Raw genomic sequence first — 23,662 nt, forward strand, 5'->3', positions numbered from 1 at the left:
ACACCTTGGATACAGGGATAGTCTAAATTTTGTGGAATGATACTATACTGTTTCGTCAAAATTCAATACATCTGAGTACTCATCCGTTACATACCTTGTATAAATACATGTATGTATTTATACACAAAACATTACCTCATGACGATTTTGATTTGACATGCTTTCGTGTAACATTTGTATATTAGGCCTATACAGACTTATTCTTTACCGTTAAAAATTTAAATTAATGTATAAAGGCCTATAGCATTACTGAAAGACAATATGGTCTTCACGTGTTATATACCGTGTGCGAAATGAATTTCCTCCAATCGGATTTGAACTTCCAATGAAAGCTACAATGGCCCTGTTGGTTAAGGCGTCTGCGCAAACAGCAGAGATTCTAGGGTTCGAATCCCGGTTGGGGAAATTTTTTTCGCACTTGGCGGCGGTGGGCAAGAGGATGACCCTATAAGCTCGAAAGCTTGTTTCCAGGGGGTCCTAGTCGACCTATAAAGGAAGGAGAATGCATAAAAATCTTAAATAAAATAAATAAAAAATTATGTTTTTATTAAATGCATTCAAAGTAATTTTTATATTGTTAATTCCTTCTAATTTTAAATACATTTCCCCCCTGAATTCGTGAAAATTCGTTATCACGCATAGTCAGACGTGTGCTATACAGTAAATGCGGGAAAATTTACGATGACGCGTTTCTGCAAAATGCGTGTTTCATTGGTAACTATGCTTCGCTAGTCTGTCCGTGTGCATCATATTATATTATTTTAATTCGGAACCACATTTACACAAACCTATTATATTTTTGTTGTTAAAAAGTATGGAATTCTTGAATTAATAGTTAAAGTCCTTTCTCGTATTCGGACAGTTCGAGCGTATAAGTAGTGTGCCATTCTTATAGGCTAGCCCTTTCGTCTCCCTATATTATTATGCAGTAGGCCTATATATTATCAAATATGATATAGGTAAAATAATCACCGGTAGGTGAAATAATCACTGATATAATAATATTTTTAATAATAAAAATAATAATACACGTAGGCCTGAATATTAATTTAGATCTCCTTTCGAATAATGTTTGTGGGAGCCGCACGAATTTTAGTTCGTGTTTTACACTAGCCGCATACCGCAGTTTACTATAATCCATGTTTTAGACTTTACAGTACATACAGTGAACGCATGTGGATTTTCCAGGTCGTGAGTAAACAATTGTGGAAAATCGTGGAAAAATAAAAATTAACGCAATGCAATGAATGCTAATTTATGCGTTAGATGTCTAGATAGACTGTTATCATCATTCACACCATCAACTCCGTTGAAAATTAGCAATTTCAGCTCTAGGCCTAGGCTTAAGTTGTTTAGCACTGTAAGTACCAATAGCAGGCCTAGGCCTAAAACGAAACACCAGTCGGCGACGAGGAGACCGCCATGCGGCGTTCTTGCAAAACGTTTAACCGGGTCAACATATATAAAGGAAGGGAATGGGAATGTCCGCTATTACACTAACAAAAAGAATGGGAAAAATCCATCAGCTCTGTTCATTCCAGTCCCAGTGAAAATAGCAAGTAACCCAGATGACATAAACATTGGAGAAGAATTTGGAACGGATTTGTCGAAAAAGAAAGGTAGGACAGGAGGACCAGAATTGATGATAGGCCTAGTATAAGTACAGTAACCCTGGTGGTGCCCATGTCCTAATATCATTTTCACAACTTAAATCAACTCCAAAATGAAAATGCAGCATTTCATACTTGTTCGATTCCATTTTGTCTCACTTTAATTAAGGGCAAAAAGAAAAATGTATTAGATTATCACTCCTGCCTGCGTCAACAATTTCGAAATATTGATGCAGGAATAATTTTATTTTATTTTATTTTTTTTGGCACATCATTTATTTTAACTGCATAAAAACAACCTTGCAAAAACCAAATGCTTACAAAATATAAAGGAATTGGCTTCGAATTTGGCAGACTTTAAACTCTTCCAACTGATTGGATCAGACATTGAGATCGCCGTAAATTTGAAAATGCAAAGCCCATTCTTTAAACTTGTTTGAAAGCAGCAAGGATACACATGATTCTTTCATTTTTTTCAGCACGTCCAACATCATAAGCCAATAACACAATGCATTGTTTTATTTTATTGGATAGATCAACCTAATAACAATTAATATTAACATAGTGGGGTCTTATTTTATTTTGCATTGTATCAGAAATGTTGCTTTTTTGTTGTCTTATAGATGAGCTGATGGACTTATTGCTGACATTTTCAAAAAGGAGAGAAATCAAAGCTGTTGCTTCTGAGAATGGTTTAGATGGTAATCAGTGATGTTAGATGCTTCACCCACCAAACAATATTCCTTGGTTATTAAAATCTCCCCATCTTGATTGGCATGTGCATGGGGAAGAATGTGTACACACTCATGAAATAAAGCATTTGTTCCCTAATGTACTGCAAATTTCACCACCGGGAAGGGGGAGTGTCACTGTGGCTGCTGTAATTCCTAGGGGTCTATTCTGAATTTTTTACTCAAGTACTGTACCAACAAGTCTCTAATTTTACAACCTTTTGAACATACCGTAACTGCAAGTAAAGTGCACCCATACTGTAAAGTATTTTAATTGTGTGGATATTAATACCTCAAAAAATAACTAAAATTTGTGCGGAAAATCGCTAGGAAAATAGGTGAGCAGAATCATAATTGCTGCATAATACATTGGTTATATTAAGTTTAGGTCACACAAAGCCTAATTTCAGAAAAACCAGCCCTTACTTTCCAAAATGGGTGGACAGATTTCTAGGCCAAATGTTTGCGAGGAGATATATTCCTCGCGCAGATCTTGAAGTGTGCTTTAACAAGGTACTTATATACATTATTCATTGAATTTATAAATAAAAAGTAATGCATTTTTATTAACCTCTTTGTTTTTGGCTGCTACTGCACAGAAATGAATTTTATGTTTTGGTTCTTCCCCTTCAGATCATTTGTTTCATCAAGCGTTCGTTAGCTTTAGAAAGTACATTGCAGATTCTGAAACACTAGAACCTGATCTGCATATCGTGCTAAGTGATATCTTGGTTGGCGGAGGTCATGTAGATGACATTCTACCGTATTTTCTTGAACATGCAAGATGTGTATTCCCGCACCTTGATTGTATTGAAGACTTAAAGAAAATTAGTGACCTGACTGATCCAGCCAATTGGTATTTGAAAATTGAAAGCATTTCATTTATTAACTGTATTTTTTTATCTAATTCCTAGGAATACATAAACAATCAGTAATTATACAAAAATGATTATAAAAAATTAAAAAGTAAATAAGTTATTAAAAAATGTAAAGAAACTTGTCTAGTGAGGAGCATCTGCATTTAAGGAACTTTCGAAATTAAAATTGTAACTTAATTTGGTTTTAAGGTATCCAGAAGCAAGGGCTATTGAGAGAAAAATAATCTTCCATGCTGGTCCAACAAACAGTGGCAAAACCTACCATGCCCTCGAGAGTTTTTCGAAAGCAGAAACAGCGGTCTATTGTGGTCCTTTGAAACTGCTAGCAAATGAAGTACATAAACGAACCAATGATAGTGTAGGTTGTAAAGTTTATACTTTATTAATTATATTTAAAGAAGTACTGTATAGCTTTAATAAATGAGTACTGTAATCAAACCTCCCAAGTTCCCAGAAATTTGCGGGTTTTACAGATTTTTTACAGTTTTTCCCAGAAAAAATAGAATTTTCATTATGAATATTAAAATTGCTCCTAAGTGTATATTTTCAAAAGTTAAAAATTTGTCTCTATCATATAAGTTCTTTACAACTCTAAGCCAAGCCTTTGCATCACCAGATAAATTCAATAAAACCTGAAAATGAACTTTCCACTTAAAAAAACTACTGTTTCTGTTGAATATTTGTAATGGATTTTGGTAGCGGCATGACACACGTTGAATTAACATGTCATATGTATAATTAATAATCCAGAAAAAGTACTCGTAGATTAAACTTCAATAAATGAAAAATTACCCAGAAATTTCACTCTACCAACTTGGGACCTCTGCTGTAATTTTAAGTTTATAATTTAACTTTGTCATTTTAAGTTAATTTAACATTGTCAGTTTGATTCATTTCTTTTTTACATATTCTTGTCTATATATTATTTATTATTTACTCAATCAATTTCTGTGTGAAACTATTCTCTCATAAATAAGATTGCTTGCAGTCTTCACACTCATAGTGGCAGTTGACTCTGCCGAAACATGTTTATTTCAGTGAGCATAGCAATGGCTATGGCTAATTAAAACTTAGGCATACATGCCTGGCATGAGCATCATTTATATTGTCGTGATTGCTTAAAGTTTATCAGTTGTTTGCTACTTCATCAATTATCTCAATTCATTCTCGAAAATGGGAACAGTCCCCTATCTTTAAATAATTATTTGAGTTGAGCCTGCTTTAATTTTGTAATTTTTTTTTCCTTAATTTTTTAGGGTGTAAATTGTGACCTTATAACAGGGGAAGAGAGGCGGTATGCTGACCCTGATGGTCATCCCTCGGGTCATGTGGCGTGTACAGTTGAGATGACCAGTACAACACAACCTTGTAAGATACAAATTTGAATAATTAACACTATCATTAGCAACTATGCATATGATAATTTTATAATAAATGTCAATAATTACCATAATGTAGAACAGTGGTAAAAACTTGTCCTCCATTTATTGCTATAATGTACTTTTAGTAATAAGCATTTAAGATAGCAGCTTAGCTCAGTTGGCTAAACTGGTGGTAGCCACTGTGTGTGCGCTGAACTGTGGAGATCTCTAGGTCCCCGGTTCAATTCCCATCACTGCTCTCCTTATGTTTCAGCTGGAAGGCTGAAATGCAAGTTCAGATAATGCACCGTCTTTTCTGTAAGGCATTTAAGCAGTTTATCCCATGTGCAATATGGCCCATGTGCACAATAAAGAATACAGTACACTCTTTGGAAAAGAATAAGGAATTGTCTCCCGGTGTACTACCCAATCACCACCAAAAGGACCCCATTGCAAACAAGTCTTCAAACTTAGTGGGTTATCCTAGGTGTGATTCACACCAAAAATATTCCTATCCGCCTATCCACTATAGTATGATGATTTGTTTTTGACTTGCATTTTTATTTGTATAAGCTTTTTATTCACTTTAGATGAAGTGGCTGTGATCGATGAGATCCAGATGCTGCGTGATCCTAGTCGAGGTTGGGCATGGACACGTGCCCTGTTAGGTCAGGTTTGCATCCTTTTTGAACTTGTCATTTATTTTTGTGCATAGTATTTTTATTTTGTTTATTTAAAAATATGAATATACATTTAAAATTTTATTTTTTTGTACTTGGTTAAAGGCGTCAACGCAAAGGAGATCCACCTCTGTGGTGAAGAGGCTGCCATTCCACTCCTAAGAGAGCTGCTGACGTCTACTGGAGAGTCCATTGAAGTGCGTCGTTACAAAAGACTGACGCCACTAAAGATCTTGGACAAGTCTCTGGACAGCTTGGAGAATATACGTCCTGGTGATTGCATCGTTGCTTTCAGTAAGAATGATATCTTTTACTTGAGTCGAAAATTGGAAGAAATGGGTCACGAATGTGCAGTTATATATGGAAGTCTTCCACCAGGTTAGTGTGCTTTTAATTATTAAACTAGAGTGCAGTCACTTTATAGTGTGCATATGAGTTGAGTGGGTGCTGCTGACTAGTTAGTGCCTTAACAGTTTGAGCCGCACCCCACCTAGGGTTCAGTTGGTAGAACCAAGTCTTCTCAGAAAAGCACTTAAAATGGAGGTCCAGTGTACACATCTGGCTTGTGTGCTCTTTTAAAGAACCTATTGCATCTTTCAGAAGAGTTAGAGGATTACCCCGATGCTGTGGTTCATTTCATCCTCTGTTGTTGTGGAATGATGTGAACATGTACAGTAGGTACAATAATTACCAGGGCTGGAAAAAGTACGCGACTGGCTGTCGGACGCATTTTAGAAAAAAAGAAAAAAAAATGCTTATTTCAGCACAATGACCCTGCGGCTTTATGGGTTATTCTCCTACCTTTACCTGACTTACCTCCACATTATGCTAGATAGTATGGACACTTCTATTATATAGTTTTCTGCTTGAACGGTAAGTTTTCAACGACGCATTGGCAAATATTTAGAAACAGCAACCATTTTAGTAAAAACCATAATGATTGTGAGTCCTCTAAGCCACAATGATCACGATCTCACAATAACCTCCTTTGCAGAGGTAAAATTATAACTGTGAAACATGTACCATATCACTATTTTCAACAATGTTTTTTAATAAGGTATGTAGGTGTTGTACTATAATTACCTTTTTTAATATGTAGGTACAAAATTAGGCCAAGCTGAGAAGTTCAATGACCCTGAAGATACCTGTAAAATTTTAGTAGCAACTGATGCTATTGGAATGGGCTTGAATTTGTAAGTACAGTTTAGTTCTCTTACCAATATTACTGTTATTCAACACTAGTCACTATGTGCAAGTTCAGTGGTCTAGTGGTTATGGAGGTTAGTTATATAGAGGTCATGGGTTCGATTCCCACCCGAATCACTTGCAAATTTATTTACGCAATCATTTGGGAATGTATTGAGTATTAGATATGACGACACGTCTGGTAGGGCAGGATATCACTCCTATATTATTGTTATTGTTATCATCATTGGCGAAATCTGATATTGTTATTATTATCTTTATTATTATTGTTTTGCAAGGCAACTCGTGACTCCACTATGACCATTTCTCTATAGGAGTATCCGGCGTGTAATTTTCTACTCGGTCACCAAACCAATGATAAAAGAAGATGGCGAGAAAGAGATCGATAAGATATCCACGTCCCAGGCCCTGCAAATTGCAGGCCGTGCCGGTCGCTATGGCTTGAGTTACGAACAGGGGGAAGCTACAACATTTCATGATCGTGATCTTCCCATTTTGAAGGAAATTCTAGCCACAAAAGTTGAGCAGATTGAAGCATGTGGACTGCATCCAACAGCAGAGCAAATTGAGTTGTTTGCATATCATCTTCCTGATGCTACTCTTTCCAATTTGATTGTAAGTTTGGCTTTTATTAGCCGCCTCAAAAGAACATAGCTTTGTACAGGTTTCTGTTTTGGGATCTGTTTTGTCTTTTTTTCTCCCCTTTGGATTATAAATATGCTGGAAGATATTTAATTATTCACTCACTCCTGACCTTACTTCAATTCTTTGTGTTTTAAAAATATGTGTACTATATATGCTGAATTTTCTTTACCGTTTTCAGGATATCTTTGTCAGTCTATCAAAGGTAGATAGTAACTATTTTGTTTGTAATATTGATGACTTCAAGTTCCTCGCAGACATGATCCAACACATTGCTCTAAATCTGCGTACACGCTATGTCTTCTGTTGTGCTCCAATCAACAAGAAACATGCTTTCATTTGCACTGCTTTTCTTAAGGTAAGAAATGAGATAAACACATTACACACATACACATTACACATTATAAATTTGTATATGCAGTAAACATCACAAAGAAGATGAGAAAGATGCATAATTTGTGAAGCCAACAAGTTGAAGATATCATGGATAATAAATGTTTTGTTGATTGAGTGATTGATCGATCGATTGAATAATACTGTACATTGATTGAAATTACAGATGTGATTCAGTTATATTAGGCAGTGTGATTTTTGGTAAAAAATGTATGGACGTGTTTCATGCCTATTTAAATTGATGGGACTAACTTCTCATTGTGTGCTCTACATATACAATATGCTACTGAAAAATGTTCAATGCCTGTAAATACTTTTTAACCATTAACAACGACCAAATATGAATTCATCTTTCACATTTCAAAAGTGAATCTGCTTGTTTTTACTCTGATGTCATCATTTTTGTTAACCTTCAGTTTGCAAGGCGATACAGTCAAAACCAAGCATTAACGTTTGATTGGTTCTGTCATCAAATTGATTGGCCATTGGCTGTTCCTCGCAACCTTCGTGATTTGATGCATTTAGAAGCTGTCCACGATGTCATGGATGTTTACCTCTGGTTTAGGTACGTAAAAAATCTATCATACGTTTTAATAATATCTATTTACTTAATCCTGCCAACTCAGTGACGGAAAATACTTCCTTTTTTTTAGTTATCGTTTTATGGATATGTTCCCACATGGTGATATGGTGCGAGAAATTCAACGAGAGTTGGATGACATCATCAAACAAGGCGTCATTCACATCACAAAACTGATTCATGCGAGTGAGAAGAAGATGGATGACATTGCAAATCTTCCAGATGATGAAATTGAAAGGAAAAAAGCTCTTGGCAAGAAAGGAGGTAAGTAAAACTGTATTTTAAATTGTAATAATTATTTGATGTGTAATTTCTTTTTGTATTTTATATTTGGGTAAGTTAGTTTGTTCATTTAATATCTTTTAGTCTGCACTTCTAATTGTCTCCTATTGTTGTTAGGGATGTATTTTATGAATACCTTGAGCACTACTGCAGTGGATATGTGCGCTTTATAAATGTTATTATTATTATTATTATTATGAAAAATAAAATTTCAAAATCCTTACTAATGAAAATTTTTATTTCAGAGCCATCTCCAAATGTTAGTGATGATAGCTTGACCTCTTTGGGGTCAGGCTTGTCATCTAAGTTGAGCGAAACTTTAATCAACAATGGTGTTATAAGCCCAGAGATGCTACAACTACTCAAAAAGGAGTTCCAGGGGGATGACAGTAGAAAGAAACGGAAGAAGCCGAAAAACACCAGAGGAAATAATAATAGTAGATGAATGACCTCAGAAAAGTTAATGAAAATAGAATGTAATGTTTTTATACATAAATTAAAATATAAGATTATATGAAGGAGGATTTAAGTGTATGATGTGCAAATTCTTTCTGGCCTTGCACCACATTGTGGAAAATAGAACTGCTCAGCAATGTGGGATTGAAATTCAGGAAGCAATTATCAGTTACCTGTACTCGGTTCTTTTTAACGGATTATTTATCGATTTATAACCTGCAACGCATTGTTAATGCTATGGGATTGAATGCTATGTTGGGGTGCCTGAGTACTTATTAAGAGATTGTGATGAGCATTTTAAACCCATGCTAGTATTGTGGGTTTCAGTTATAGGACAAATCACAGTTTTTATATATCTGATTGTGGCTGTGCATTTATTTGATCTTTTTGTATACGTAACAGCACCAGCTGAAGCATAGAGGGCACCATACTATATATGCTTGGCTATCTCAAAATTAAGCATTGCAACATCACATACAAAATGCTAGCTACATTTTGTTCATCTTGGTAAAAACTTTATTCAGTATTTTTATAATCCTGTATTAACTGTATATAAAATTAGACACATGATTTGCAGGTTTTCTGCAGTGGTCTACATTCTCCCAGACAGAAGTGACTATCCTGCCGGGGCATCCTATGTTCTCTGCTGCATACATAGATTTGGCCAAATTGCATCCTAGAATCCACACGACGAGAAGAACTTAATGTTCTCGCATGCGCAGAGGACATTTCGTGACGTCATTACATTCTATGTTCTACGCCCTACCTTTGTCGACCAATTGAAAGCTCCCAATTACGAATGGCACAGTTTGAACCACCATTGCTCTGTACAGAATATCAAATTTTCTCTGACAAGAAACTATTGTATGCCCATATATAGTCATGATGTGCCTATATATGGTCATGATGTGATGTCATCATGACTATTTTCTCAAAAAAAATTTGTTAGTCTAGACAGTTCTTAAAAGGGATTTTTAGTAATGTTTTATTATTTCATTCTATTATTGTTATGGGAAGTGTAATTATAAACTATGTTACATTTTTTTCAACGTCATTATTTCAGAATAAGAAAGGTCATCATGGCATGAGTTTTTAAATGAGTTGAAATAACCACCAGGCTTAAAAAAAGAGCATTATGATTAAGTTAAAATATATTAAATTAGCATGAGAGTGATAGTGTTCAGAAGTATAAGATCAATTTGGATGCTTCGATGCGTAGTTTGATGTCACTGGAATTGATGTCACTAGACTTTTCTGCAAAGCCCCCAACCACCCCCGGGATATTGATGTTGCTGAGGCCCTATTAAACAACAACTAAAATTTACGGGAACAATGTCTATGGGAGGAAATGCGCATTTTCCTGGGCCTATTCTGATTGGTCAGTTGTTAAGTTTGATTGACAAAAAAATGTCCGGTTATATCTCTTAAGTTAATAGAGTTTGCGATTTGTACGACAACGTAAATCTAGAATGGATTCACTCATTGGCGACTGTCCTGCATTCTCTGCTACAACATAGATTTGGGGCAAACTGCATCCTAGAATCCCGGCAACAAGAAGAACTCAACGTGCATGACCTATTAGTGACGTCATTATGTTCTAGGTCCTGCTGTCATGCAATCGAAAGCTTACTAATAGTATATCTTATAGTACCTTGACTCTGACGTCAGTGATAGTTTTAACAGAACAGTAGATTTACTGTATGAAAAAAGTTCAACAGTATTTGTAGAGAATACTTTTTATGATATAGAAGTATAGTTTTCTCAAAAGCAGCATTTGTCAGTTTTTTTTCTTGGCTTTTTAATTTGCTTCGCTATCTGAAAGGTCAAGTGATGAGAGGTCATCCCATTCTCCTTCCGACAATTCACTTATTGCATCTGAAATGATTAAGAGAAGATGTTAATCATGCTATTATAATAAATATGTACCGCATATGCATATGTATGTTTTTCCATTTTTATTGTTCCAATGTATTATACAGCTTCAGATATTTGAATTGAAAAAGGTGAATGACCTTATCTCCCCAATCCACAAAATATCCATCGTCCCGCCCGAAACTTGCAAGGACACGTCATTCTCTATTTCTGCCCGAAAAACAGCCTTCTTGCAGCCATGCGTGAGAATCAAAACATATCTTGTTCCCGTAGGTTTTGTTTTTGTTATGCTTTTTTGGTTCATAATCAGAGTATAGAAACCATGTTTAATACAATACGTATTTAAATTCTCAACACAAACAAAACCTCAGTTGAAGTAGGTAGTTGAATTAGAATGACTGAATTCTCACTATACGCCTAGATCGTCGATCTTTGTGATTGTTTGAGTTTATATAATAGACCTAGATGAATGCACATAGCACATGCTATTAACTGGGTAATTCCTTTCCCTCGATTGCAAATGCTCCCCGATTACTTAACTTTACTTACCAATATCATGTTTTTCCATTATCACTCTTTTTGCTGATCCTATAACTGCACGAACTTTAGTTGGCTTTTTGTGTTTCTTTTTGTTATCTGTAAACAAAAAAATCAGCATAAAGGTAAAGGAGGAGAATAACCGATAACTCATTGTCATTGAATTGAATAATAAACCCTGAACGAAAAAAGTGTTTTTATTTCATAGCATATTGATGTTATTGTAAGAATGGGAGTGATGACGGCTGATGGTGATGTCAGGTGATAATGACAATGATGGGAATGATGATTAGGTTATTGTTAATATTGTAACTCACCTGTTTCAGGAAGTTGCACTGTATCTATACCTTCGATCAATAACTTATTAGAAACTTTTAAAACTTTTTCAGGCTCGTAAGTTGATTTTGGATCTAATATGAGTCGAAACTTTTGAATATTGCGCACGCGTGATGCCATGGCTTTAAATGTTTTCTTGGGATAAGTCTTGGCCGTGACTGGCTGTATTTCCTTACTGTACCTATCCAAATATATATTATCCGGTAGCCCGTAGGCCTCGCTTCCTTTATCTAATCGATCGTTTTCCACGCCTTTCCACGACACGTATTGGTTTTTAAAACGTTTTACTTGCTCGGCGTCGAACCGATCGCGAAGTAATTTTAAATGTTTTCTCTGAGCTAGTATACTATTAGTTCGTAAAAATTCACGTTGTGTAGATTCTCTATTAAAATCCTGAACTTTTTTGTATTGAACTTCTTCAACCTTGTTCAAAACTCGTGTCTGTCGCTGTGTTCTGTAGGTATTATTATTATAAACACTCTGGAGTTGCTTTTCTGTTTGCGCATTTTTCTGACTGAAAATCCGTGCCGGATTTTTAGTTTTTCTTCTAAACTTTTTCCAAGCTAGTCTTCTGGTTGCTAATGTTGTCTTAACACGTTTCCATTGTTTTTGTTCAGAGCACGAGGACGAGGACCTTGGCGTTCCAGGTTTCTTTACTGATTGGCCAGTATCAATTTTAGATGAAACTTTCGACATATCTAGTTTATAGACATGTTTAATTCTGTTTGTATCTTGTTTGTCCGTCTGCTCATGATCGGTTTTAGTGCGAGAGTGTTTTTGCTTTTCGCTAGCTCCTTCACTTTGTGTTTCTTCTAAATGTGATTTTTCAGGTTTTTGTTTCCGTAGAACTAGTTTGTCATTTGAACCACTAGAAAAAAAAATTAAAACAAACATTTCCAAATGTTAACTGACTTCTAATTAAATTATAAAATGAAAGTAGACTAACAAGTATGTTGCATGGAAAATTCACCTTTGTGCAGTATTCATTTTTAGTAGTAGTGTAGGCCTAGGTTTTTTTTTGTGTTTCTGATTTACCTAGTGTATATTAAGACGTTTTTAATTATTAAATTCGTAAATGCCCAGTAGTGGCGGATCCAGAAGAAAATGAAAGTAGACTAACAAGTATGTTGCATGGAAAATTCACCTTTGTGCAGTATTCATTTTTAGTAGTAGTGTAGGCCTAGGTTTTTTTTTGTGTTTCTGATTTACCTAGTGTATATTAAGACTGTCTCTTATACACATCTAGATGTGTATAAGAGACAGGTACTGTTTTCGTATTAAGATTTTCTGTTATCTTCCCCAACAGAAGCCTATGTAGGAATTTTACAATTATTAAATTCGTGAATGCCCGGCAGTGGCGGATCCAGATTGGGATTGGTGGCACGAATGGCAATCTAGAATCTATGGTCGAGAAAATGGATTATGGGTGTTCCCCTACCTGTTATGGGGTCCAGGAAGCTATTCTCTCTTATAGCCATTTTACTCTCTTATTTAAATGATTTTCCCACTTTGCTAATGTTTGACTGCTGTTGGGTATGGGATAGGGGAACGCCCCCTTTGCTCTACCCCCAGGATCCGCCATTGGCAGGAGTCTGGAAACAAATCTACCTAGCCCTTAGAAATCTGTGCGCCTCCTGCTGATCCGCTATGCTTGAGGCCCAGTGTTTTCCATTAGTCATTCCTCGAAGTGCCAACTGCGCTGTGCTCAATCCACGTACGTTTTCTAAGGATAGACCAAAACAAATATTTGTTTTTTGCCACAGAACAACTTAAGTAGTTTCTGGAATTAATATAGCATATTACCGTAAATCTGTCAGATACAGATCTTGCTTTTACCCACAAAGAAGCTTGTCCATCATAGCCTGCCTTAGTGGAGTGAACTGAAAAAAACCCCCAGGTTATAATATAGCCCCGAAGCCTTAGCAAAGGGGCCTCGAACCTCTCTGTCATGCCACAGCATGTTGGACAGAATAATTATAAGTGATGTAGGAATAAATCCCAACATTCAAGGACTATTCTCCACATAATCCGTTATAAATTTAATAAAATAACCATCCTCAAAAAATTATCACAATAAAGCACATGTAATAATTGAACTAAAATACTATTTTTTGACAATGATTTTACTTTTTGGCCTCTATAACATGGTAAGAGCGATTTTCACTCTCAGAGGTTTTCATTAAGTGGGGTCAAACACGAGGGAGTATGGTAAGCTGAATGAAAGCAAAAAAAAAGAAGAAATCTTAAAAGTACGATCTTTGATAGAAAGAAAAGATAGCCTCTAAGGACCACTCCAAAGAATTTTAATGAATACAGAGAGCAAGCCTAATAGCCGATTATGATGATGATGACGTGTGATAGGTGAGTGGGAAATTATCGAATGTTTATTTTTACCTTCCGTAAATGCATTTATTTTCGGAAAATGTCGTCTTGTTGCTTGTTTTCCATCTGATCCATTGGTCGTCTTTTGAGTATGTGGAGCGGAGTTTATTGGCCGCGTCGAGACACCTTTTATAAAAGAGCGAACATTGAATAACAATGATATAACATCAAATATATTGTTCATAACGAGAAATGTATAAGCATGTACCGTAATGTGTAGTGTTGATAGAGGAATATCACCATCAAAATCAGATGAAAATGGCCGCAGGCCTAAGCATTTAGGCTTACTGTTATTTATATTAATATTATTATTGTTATTATTATTGTTATTGTTAATCTGTTATTGCTATTATTATTATTGTTATTGTAATTATGTTACTAAAACCTATCTTAAGGGGAAGTTAGACAATGGAGAAATTAGAGAACAATTTAAAAAACGACGTTAAGGGGAAATAGCATGATGTTAAGGGGAAAATAACACAAAAGATATTTCCCTTATATCCCAGTTAGTGCTAGTTATTATTATTAACCCCCTTCCCCCGGTTCCGTGGCTATGTTGTTATTCATTATTATTATCATCATTGTCGTCAGCATTATCATTCGATTTTTATTGTTACTATTAACGTTGTAGTTATTGTTATAATAATTATTATTTTATTACCACTATGACTATTACTTTAAATATTATTACGATTATTATTATCAATCTTAATTTACATGATCAAATAACTTCAAAAATGTTATAATTAGGCCTATATATTATTAATACCTATGAAGAAAGTAATTTTTATTAATAATACTAACCTTTTGCTCCTCTGGTTGAAGGCAGAGAATTGGCTTTTTGCCTACCGTTGTTTCTTATTGGGTGATTGTGACTTTTTGACTTCGGTTCTTTGGCACCGTTGCCAAGGTGATGGTTTATTGGAGGTGCTGAGGTCAAATCCACTTTTACCTTATCGTGTGTAATTTTCTTATTTGTGAATTTTGTTGGACCGCCTCCAGCAATACTGAAAAGAGACAAAAATTCAACATACATTAAATTTTTAATAATGATAATGATAATAATAATATTATTATTATTATTTAATAAAATAATAATGTTACACTTGAATAGTGCATAATGCAAGACAAAGCTTTTGTGCGCTTCACATCATAAAAATAATAAAGAAATAAAAATATAGAATAAAGAATATATAAAATAAATTCGTCTGCCACTGCACTAGCACAATCCCGGGCCCCTATCTAGGTGGCTCGAGCCAATTAGAAACGGGATACACATTTGACCATTTGTCATTCATGTCAGGGGCGGATTTAAGGGGCGGGGGAAGGTATACATTCATGATTTTAACGACTGTGAAATAATATTAAATTAAAACTCTTATTAAGATCTCTGACAGCATTAGTGTATCAACCAAACCCGCATCATGTGCGTGTCGTACTCCCCACGGTGGGATTGGTGTAGGTGTTGATTTGAACAATCTGAAATTGTTTGCCCTCTGATGTATGTTTACCATATCATCATACCTACCGTATACTGATAATATAATTATGTACGGCATGTATACATCCGATCGTATAATTAAAGGATTTAGCTGACTACTTGATGTTGTTCTATAAATTGGTCTCGTTCTAAGGCTTGTGAGTGAAATTGTCAGTTGTGAAAAAAAAATCAATCTACAGTACGGTATATTATTATACCTCCTTGATATTAACTTCTGTATTCATTGATTGCAATAATACAAATTTAGTTTTAACAATAAAATTGACCTTTTGAAGAAGTATTCTGAACGTATTATATAATAATTATATAATATATATTTCAAATTATCTTCATAGGAAAATATAATGTATGAAGTAATATAATACAGTAACTGGAGGTGTATTTGCCAATAAATTGTTAAGTTCAATTTATAGAAAATAACCGAAACCGAAATATTTTCGACATACTTTGTTGGGCGTTCTTTTGGATCTTTAGACTTAGGCCTATCATTAAATTTGCCTTTCTGGCCTAGGTTACCCTACATGAAATTAATTTCCAGTATAATAGAAACATCGGTTAGCTGTTGGTGTACTGGTAGGCCTACTATTCAAATCCAGCATTATTATTACAAGTGTGTGCTGTATACATGCTACTAGTAGTATTATTATTATTCATTCTATACACACAAGGACCTTCACGGAACTTCAAAGGCAGTGTACTTACGTTGAGTTTATTTTTGTAATACTATAGAAAAAAATCGATGTGATCCTTGGGACGTGTCGACAGGTCGTGCTAACCAATACTAATTAAGTTTTGAAGCTAGCCACTATTGGTATAAAATCGGACAGCATTGACAAAGCAATAAATAGGCCTACCTCTTATCCGGCGTAAGATAATTGCCAACTATGTGTGGTAATTGTATTCCTACAGAAGACATATTTGCAGAGCTTGATAGCGTCACAGATCCAGTAATGATAAATAAGTTAGCTGTTGAAAACTTTATAAATTGGTTTAGAATGTAGAATGTATAGACATATATTCGGGCCCATCGTGGCAATAAACGGAAAGCTTCTACTAACCCCTTGTTACCCCGTTGACATGGAAATGATAGTCGGCTTCATCATAAATCTCCCAATTACGGGGTTAATTCACTGCGAATGCATTGAAGGTCTAAACACATTCTGTTTTCATCCATGAAATGAATAGGTATTTCATCATTTGCAGTCATGCGTTTCCCATTATTGTATTTTATTTCTAAAACTCAAAAGAAAAGTAACTTATTTATTCTTCCACAATCTATACTTGCTAAACCGCAGGCTTTTAAGAGATAGAAAATGCCATAATGTGACCATAAAACCCCCGATGTTGACGTATTTTTGCCGTTTATTCAGTGTGCAGTAAGTATGGAAATTATGTGAAGGAAAAAATATGAGTCTAGGCCTCATTAATAAACGTTTGATAGCATACATGAGTTTACTTGCAACAAAATCTCCATAAGGACAGATGTACAGTCCCGTTCTTGCCTAGGGGTCTACATTGTGTTAACCACCAGTCGACATGGTAACAGATTGAATGAAGTCAACTGTAGACACAGAGTGCGTATCTAGAGAGTTCGCGGGGGCGCACGTTCCTCCGAAAAATTAGGGGGCCCGGTAGGACGCCCTTCCCCCTCCCCTCATTGAAAATTGTTAAACATACGACAATATGATATCATATTATCGCACTACTGAGTTGTGATGTGCTCCCTGAAATCTGGGATGGAATGGAGTGGGTACGGTATATTGCGACGTATGGGACGTGGAGAACCGCGTAGCATTGGAGGTGGGAGGCGCATTTTTAACATCACACGCATGAAACCATCGTGGACACTGAAAACATTCAATCATGTAATCTTATCCACGTTTGCAGCTGTATCATTTCATGTAACCTACTAGTATTAGTGTTAATCTATGTATAGGCCTATTGTTTTTGAAACCAATAGGTTAATCAACCGTTTACACAAAACAGTATAGGCTTATTACTAAGTCTATTCTCAGTCAAGTGCAAAATAAATGAACTGTGTATTTTACATTAATTATTTGTAAGCAACATGATATAATAGATCACTTTACTTTTTCTATACGGTAGGTTACAGCTAGAGGTTAGATTAAAGCAGAAGATCGAACGTTTCTATATTTAGAAAAAAAATAAACATTTAGGCAAAATAAAAAAAAAAAGTTTCTCGTCCCCTCACGCATACATTTTCTCTGCCTCATCAATTTTTTTATTTATTATTTTTTTATTTCCTTTATTTTACGAAAAAATCATCAGTAAATTTCCTATCTTGATCGTTCGTGGTTGGCGATACATAGGCCTACAGTGTATGGTATTAATCATGTCTAGTGCTTCTTTTATTTGCTTCCAATGTGGTAAAAGTGAGAAAGTAGTAGCTGTTTCATTACGGAATAAAAAAAAAAGAATAAAAAGTGCCCTCAATCTCCTTTTTAGAAAAATATTAGAACGAGAAACTACTTTTTTTAAAACTTCGCCTTATTTATCTTAATTAGGCCTATATGACAAGCAAAATATTTTCCTCGCCAAAGAAGATTAGTATAATAAAATAGGTTTATATTAATAAAGTTTCTATCTGCATTGTAAGGCCTTTTAATTGGAATCGATTTTAGAATGTTACGTCTGTACTATCATGAAGTGATTTCGTTTGTATTCCTCATTGGACGACAAAGTATTCAATCATTTTAAATATTAGGCAATTCAATGTTTTATTGTGATATTTTCTTCAGACGGTATAACCGGTAGGCCTAGGCCTATATGAGCCAAAGAAGATAGTCGCATGGTGCGGTAGCCAACTATGTTGTGTAGACTGTTTAACAAACCCTAACAATAACCAATTCAAGTACTGTATAGCAACATGTCAATAAAATGCTTACGTCCGGGACATAGCTACAGCCTATAAAAAAAAATTGACTATAAATACCCAATGATTTTTTTACAGTAGTCTCTTGAAAAGCAAATGTAGAGTACAAGAATTCGTTGTTATTGCTGGGAGTGGGCTTAAATTATGCATAAGCCTACACTCTGTTTCGTGCACATAGATCATCACTCCCCTCCCTCTCACTTTAATGGGTTGGGGGGGGGGAGATGAAGTATTTAATATAGTGATTGATAATCACTTATAAACATCAATACAGTTTACGTCTAACGCATGTTTCAAACATTCAATTTTAATTAGACACACAATTCATTATTAATTATTGAGTTTCCTTGATGACATTAATTGTAGTGAAAATCAGAATTCAAAACACGGATCTCTTTGATCGATGATTTCACACTATCCCTCCATCGATTACATTCTTTGAAGTTTTCAAAGAGAACTGTTACCCGGCCTTAGTCGGCTAATTCGTTCCTTCATGCTTAGATAGTCTACAAGATATGGTAGATTTATGGCAAATATGTACCTACAAAACTTCCCAGTCAGGAAACATTCCTAAATACTATTTTTTTTTAACGAACCAGTCCTCATCTTAAGATTGACATACCTAGTTCCAGTTGTTCTTTGTGGGTGCACATCATGTCTTTCTGAACTTCGCAATGCGTCCAAGATCGGCAGACCAGAACCCAGCGTCTCAGCAGATCGAGGAGCGTGCAAACACCCACCACCAGCCATAGTTGCCTTTTCTTTTTCAATATTGTTTCCAAAATCAGATTTAGAATCAGATCCAACGCCACATACCCTCACAACGTTGACTATAAACAACTTTATGTCGATGTGACAGTGTATTTTCTTTCAAATCGCTATTGACGGATCTACCGGAAATGTCGCGTCGTCATTGTCCTTCCTTAAAGGTAAACCAAAATCTTGTTTGCACAGCATCCCATTACTTACACTGAAGAGATTGTTATGTTGTCATGACTGCATACAGTTCATTATACGATCAAATCATTTTAGTTAATTGTTGAAGTCTTTTAAGTTGATTGTATTTGCAAAATGAAAACACAGATTTTCAAAAGTCAAGAGATACTTGCGAAATACCTCATATTATGGAGCTGGTCATTAAAAGATCACAATAATAAAATGTACATTTTTTGTAAATAAACTGTAGATAGGCCTACGTAATAAAAGTCAGATAGATATAATCTACGAAATCCTTTTATTTTCAATGGGACATGGGAATATTCGGAAAAAATAGAACATTAATAAAAATGAATAATTTGGGTGTTTTAAGAATACTGTATACGGAGATAACGGTAGGCCATTGTAGTTTTTATTTCCGTGTTGGAAGTTTATGCTCTTAGTTTAGTGGTTAGATCACCGTGAATCTGACAAAATTACTGTATTCCTAAGAAGAGATTATAAAGTAAACTACGTAACAACGTTACGTTTAATGTAACGTGTGTACTACATCTCGATAGGAACCTTAATTTTCTTTTAAGCACAAGTAAGGTCTGAAAATATTGGTATAAATTACTGTACTGTATTTATATTTAAAGTTGAGGATTAGATTAGTAATGCTGATGACGTTTTGGTTGTCCCTTTAAAGCTTCATATGATAGAGGGCACTCTTTACAACAGCCTGTAGATTTAATGTGAATGTTGAATTTATAATTTACTTTGAAACTTATTAAACTACAAACTGCATTCATATGGTTTTCCTATTAATTCACAGATTTCCTTTAATTTCTATTGCAACGATAAAACAATTATCATATTACAATTACAGTATAGTGTTTTCTTAGAGATCTCTCCGTCTGGCGTCGTTACAAGTGTTGGTTTTCAATACGTTGTTATTATTATTATTATTATTATTATTACTATTATTATTATTACTATTATTACTATTACTATTATTACTATTACTATTATTATTATTACTATTATTATTATTATTACTATTATTATTATTACTATTATTATTACTATTATTATTACAGTACATAACTTACCTCAATACTTGTTTTGTCTTACATCTTTCCGATAATATAAACCGGTATTAGCATGGCGGTGGTGGTGGCGGCGGCGGCGTCGGTGGCGGAGGCGGTTATGATGATGATGATTTTTTTTATACTCAGATTAGCCTATATTTTTTTTTACATTTAGTGCAAGATAAAGATGCAAGGCGATAATCTATTTATAGGCTTGTGTATTTACTTTGCAGATTTTGCATCAATCGGTACTTAATGTTTAATATCGAACTCATGAGTCGGCGTCACACGCGATGCAGGTACACAGTCCACCCACCTGTGTACACTGAAGTGTGATGTTTTCAGAAATCATTGTATATATTATTTAGTTTGCAAACGTCATGCCTAGAACTAACCGGTTTATACAGAGATGAAACTCAATGAATCTATTTGCTTGAACCGAATACTAATTGATATTTGTGAAAACGTCTAAGATCGGAATATAACTCGTTATTAAAAATTAGTTTGCATTCCAGATTGATGAAAAGAGATATTAAAAAACAATTAATACAAGTGATATATTACATTTTAATGGTCAAAACAGTCTATTTGGAGAAAAATCCTGTTCTCAGGTCTACACATGTCTTTTAGTTAAGAACCGTGTTTGCGCACTGTTTGAGATTTTGAAAGTGTGGATGCAATGTCGTTATTATCGTAACAATTTTAGAGCTACTGCCTACCAGTCTATATCGCATTGTTCATTAATCATACTGCCTACCAGTCTATATCGCATTGTTCATTAATCATACAAACAATTTTCAAACTACTGTATTACTTTTATATTTTCAGATTTTGTTCTCATTCAGTAGGACTATGGAGCATTCCAGGCCTATCACGTGAATTTAAGTCCAAAATAAAAACGAATATTATCGATGGTCCAATATAAGTGGAAGTAATTTTTCGAATATACGCCCCGCTTTGAAAAAACGTCCCCTCCAGAGCCTTGTTTGGAATAACACCTCCCTCGAATAAACGCCGCTGGGCGTTGTTTTTTTTATCGAACAAACTCAACCTAAATGACAGTAAACAAGACCAAAGGAAGCAACATCATTCTCAACACATTCTACTTCAGTAGAATTACATTTTTTCAACCTGGTTGGGATTAGTAAGTTTAGGATCACGCAATAACACATTTTGACAGAATTATGTTGTAGTTCCTCAACAATAAAGGCCCCGGGGCGTTTATGCGAATAAATACGGTACATGTTTTATACTTATAACATAGGCCCTAGATGTGTTTAATTAAAGGAAGAAAATATACATTATTGATAGAGATAAATAAATTTGAACAATGGGCTGGAGATTTGAAACTAAGGAGTAGACGTATGTCATTTATAGGCATACATATATACATATATATTTATTTATTTATGTTTTATCATTGAGACGATAAAACATAATTGCCTGAGATGATATTTAGATATAAAACACATTGCCTTAAAGGCGTTATATAAACTTATTAGTGTATGTACAGGAAATATGTTTTTTACTTTACAGACGATACCAATGGCCTTGGTACGGTATTTTATATATTGAATATGAGGTGGTGTCCAACTTAAATTTTTTTAGAACAATACCTGTGACCTATCCGTTCTTTTTAGGTTGTTAGAACACAACAGTTTCAACTCGCCCTCCTTCAAGTGCACATTAGTTTCTACATATGCTACGAATTTTGTATGTCAAATAAGAAATGAAACTGTTTAACTAACATCGTAACACGTTTCTTTTCTTTATCCAGCAAATATTTCGTCTATTCATCACCATGACTTCCTCAGAGTAGCCTACTTAGACAAATTGATAGGTGTAGGCCTAATTATATAGGGCTAGGCTTAATTACGTTGTTTTTAATACTTACGCAATTCGAAGCATGTGATCTACACGGTCCGAACCCATGTCTGCTCCAACAATTATTTATTCCAGTTAAATGTAGACGGATATTTCAACATGTTGACGTCGTGGGAGCTTCATACTAACAATAATAACCGCACCGTTTAATTATAGATACATCCTCAAAGAATGGGGTGGGTACAAAATAGTAACGCGAGAGTAGACGACCCAAGCTACCATCTTAATCAATGGACAATATACTTAAAAGAAACAAATAAGCGTGTCGCCTCTTCATTACAATGGTAAACGAAGTATTCGCAATGAAATAGCAGTGTCTTGTCTTTTGATGCGACTATTCTACAGTCGTTGAGTACTAATCGCCTTATGTGGTTCAAATGCCAGTACAGGTGAACAGTGCGCGACATCCTTGTTTATCGTTGTCATGGTCGCACATACACCGGGGCTTTACAAGTATGTCAAGAGTGCGGGACATGTATTTGCTAAGCAATTTAATGATGTGGTAATGTACGTATTATTAAAATTTCATTGAGATTAGATAAGTTAATATTTGACTACCACGTCTTGAAGAAGGCAGTTTTAATTGCTCAATTATTCGCTAAATGGAAAAGGCGACACATATCACAAAGCTTATAAATTATAAAGTGTGTAGACTTAAGAATACTGAAAAGTTTCAGCTCTCAGTTCAAAACGTAATAGCTTAATTATTTTCTCTATCAACTACTTCTTCAATCGACCGATGATCAATAAGTAAAGCAAAACTAGTAGAGACAATCTGATATTCTTTCGTTTCCACACTTCTTCAGGTAAATAAAACAATTGAATTAATGTGCCTGCCTGGGATTGATAATATTACGATAAAAAGTTTCTCAAGATATTTATGAACATTCAAAACTAGGAATTCATTCTGTTAACAATTTTTATTTTACACCAAATCGTATTCTTAATTTAAAGACATTTAACTCGCACATTTAATTGCGTAAGTCATAAAATACAAAGCCTTGTTATTATGTTTTAAGTAACTCTTAATAATAATGTTGTTGCTGTTGAATCAAATTAATTTAATAAAATGTTATTTAATAAAATGTTATCAGATAGAGACCTGTTTTATGATTAAGGAGGCGGTATATCTATGTCAAGGATGATATATATTATCTTACTATTGTAATAGGCCTAGTTATTGTGTTAATTTTATCAATTATCATTAAGTCCAGGTTCTCTAAGGTAGATTCTTTCAAAAAAGGGCATCTCCAATTAGAAACCACTTTTCAGATGCCTTTGATACACGCCATCTTTTCTCTTTTTATTCTACTGTATTCTTATTTTATAATTTGAGACCAAAGCGGTTCTAAAAGTGGTGGATGGATTTCCTGTGTATTTGTTTTCATGATGATAATGTTAATCATGATGGTGATTATAATTGGTATATAAT

General features: G+C 34.7%; 3 protein-coding genes across 6 annotated transcripts in view; 2 read left to right on the plus strand and 1 right to left on the minus strand.

Annotated features, from left to right (window-relative positions):
- The first annotated feature begins 1,161 nt into the window (after positions 1-1,161).
- On the plus strand, positions 1,162-10,757 carry LOC117121335 (ATP-dependent RNA helicase SUPV3L1, mitochondrial-like). The gene is made up of 13 exons (XM_033266486.1): positions 1,162-1,619; positions 2,234-2,311; positions 2,975-3,197; positions 3,409-3,577; positions 4,476-4,587; positions 5,171-5,248; positions 5,366-5,638; positions 6,360-6,453; positions 6,781-7,081; positions 7,290-7,466; positions 7,918-8,066; positions 8,155-8,345; positions 8,609-10,757. Exons 1-13 carry the CDS (start codon positions 1,244-1,246, stop codon positions 8,806-8,808), a joined length of 2,421 nt encoding a protein of 806 aa, XP_033122377.1. The 5' UTR covers positions 1,162-1,243; the 3' UTR covers positions 8,809-10,757.
- LOC117121337 lies at positions 9,313-22,379 on the minus strand. Of its 3 annotated transcripts, none has more exons than XM_033266494.1 (7): positions 22,241-22,379; positions 14,751-14,953; positions 13,959-14,072; positions 13,173-13,287; positions 11,546-12,432; positions 11,241-11,327; positions 9,313-10,694 (listed from the first exon to the last, which is right to left on the minus strand). In XM_033266494.1, the coding sequence occupies exons 1-7, from the start codon at positions 22,276-22,278 to the stop codon at positions 10,618-10,620; spliced, it is 1,521 nt and encodes a 506-aa protein (XP_033122385.1). In that variant the 5' UTR covers positions 22,279-22,379; the 3' UTR covers positions 9,313-10,617. The 3 variants fall into 3 exon arrangements, with proteins under 3 accessions (XP_033122385.1, XP_033122383.1, XP_033122384.1); XM_033266492.1 differs by lacking the exon at positions 22,241-22,379 and adding an exon at positions 18,963-19,250; XM_033266493.1 differs by lacking the exon at positions 22,241-22,379 and adding an exon at positions 16,302-17,833.
- A 204-nt stretch (positions 22,380-22,583) lies between these two features.
- The window catches only part of LOC117121336 (DNA nucleotidylexotransferase-like), a 12,091-nt gene continuing 11,012 nt past the window's right edge, over positions 22,584-23,662 (plus strand). The window contains exon 1 of one of the 2 annotated variants that reach the window (XM_033266488.1): positions 22,584-22,732. In XM_033266488.1, the coding sequence (XP_033122379.1) occupies positions 22,608-22,732 (125 nt within the window). In that variant the 5' untranslated portion in view covers positions 22,584-22,607. Of the gene's footprint in view, positions 22,738-23,662 lie in introns of both variants that reach the window. The other variant, XM_033266489.1, reaches the window with a different exon arrangement.

Source organism: Anneissia japonica, unplaced genomic scaffold, assembly GCF_011630105.1.
Source record: "Anneissia japonica isolate Jap-2015-1 unplaced genomic scaffold, ASM1163010v1 scaffold21_len1647178_cov195, whole genome shotgun sequence".
Lineage (NCBI taxonomy): Eukaryota > Metazoa > Echinodermata > Crinoidea > Comatulida > Comatulidae > Anneissia > Anneissia japonica.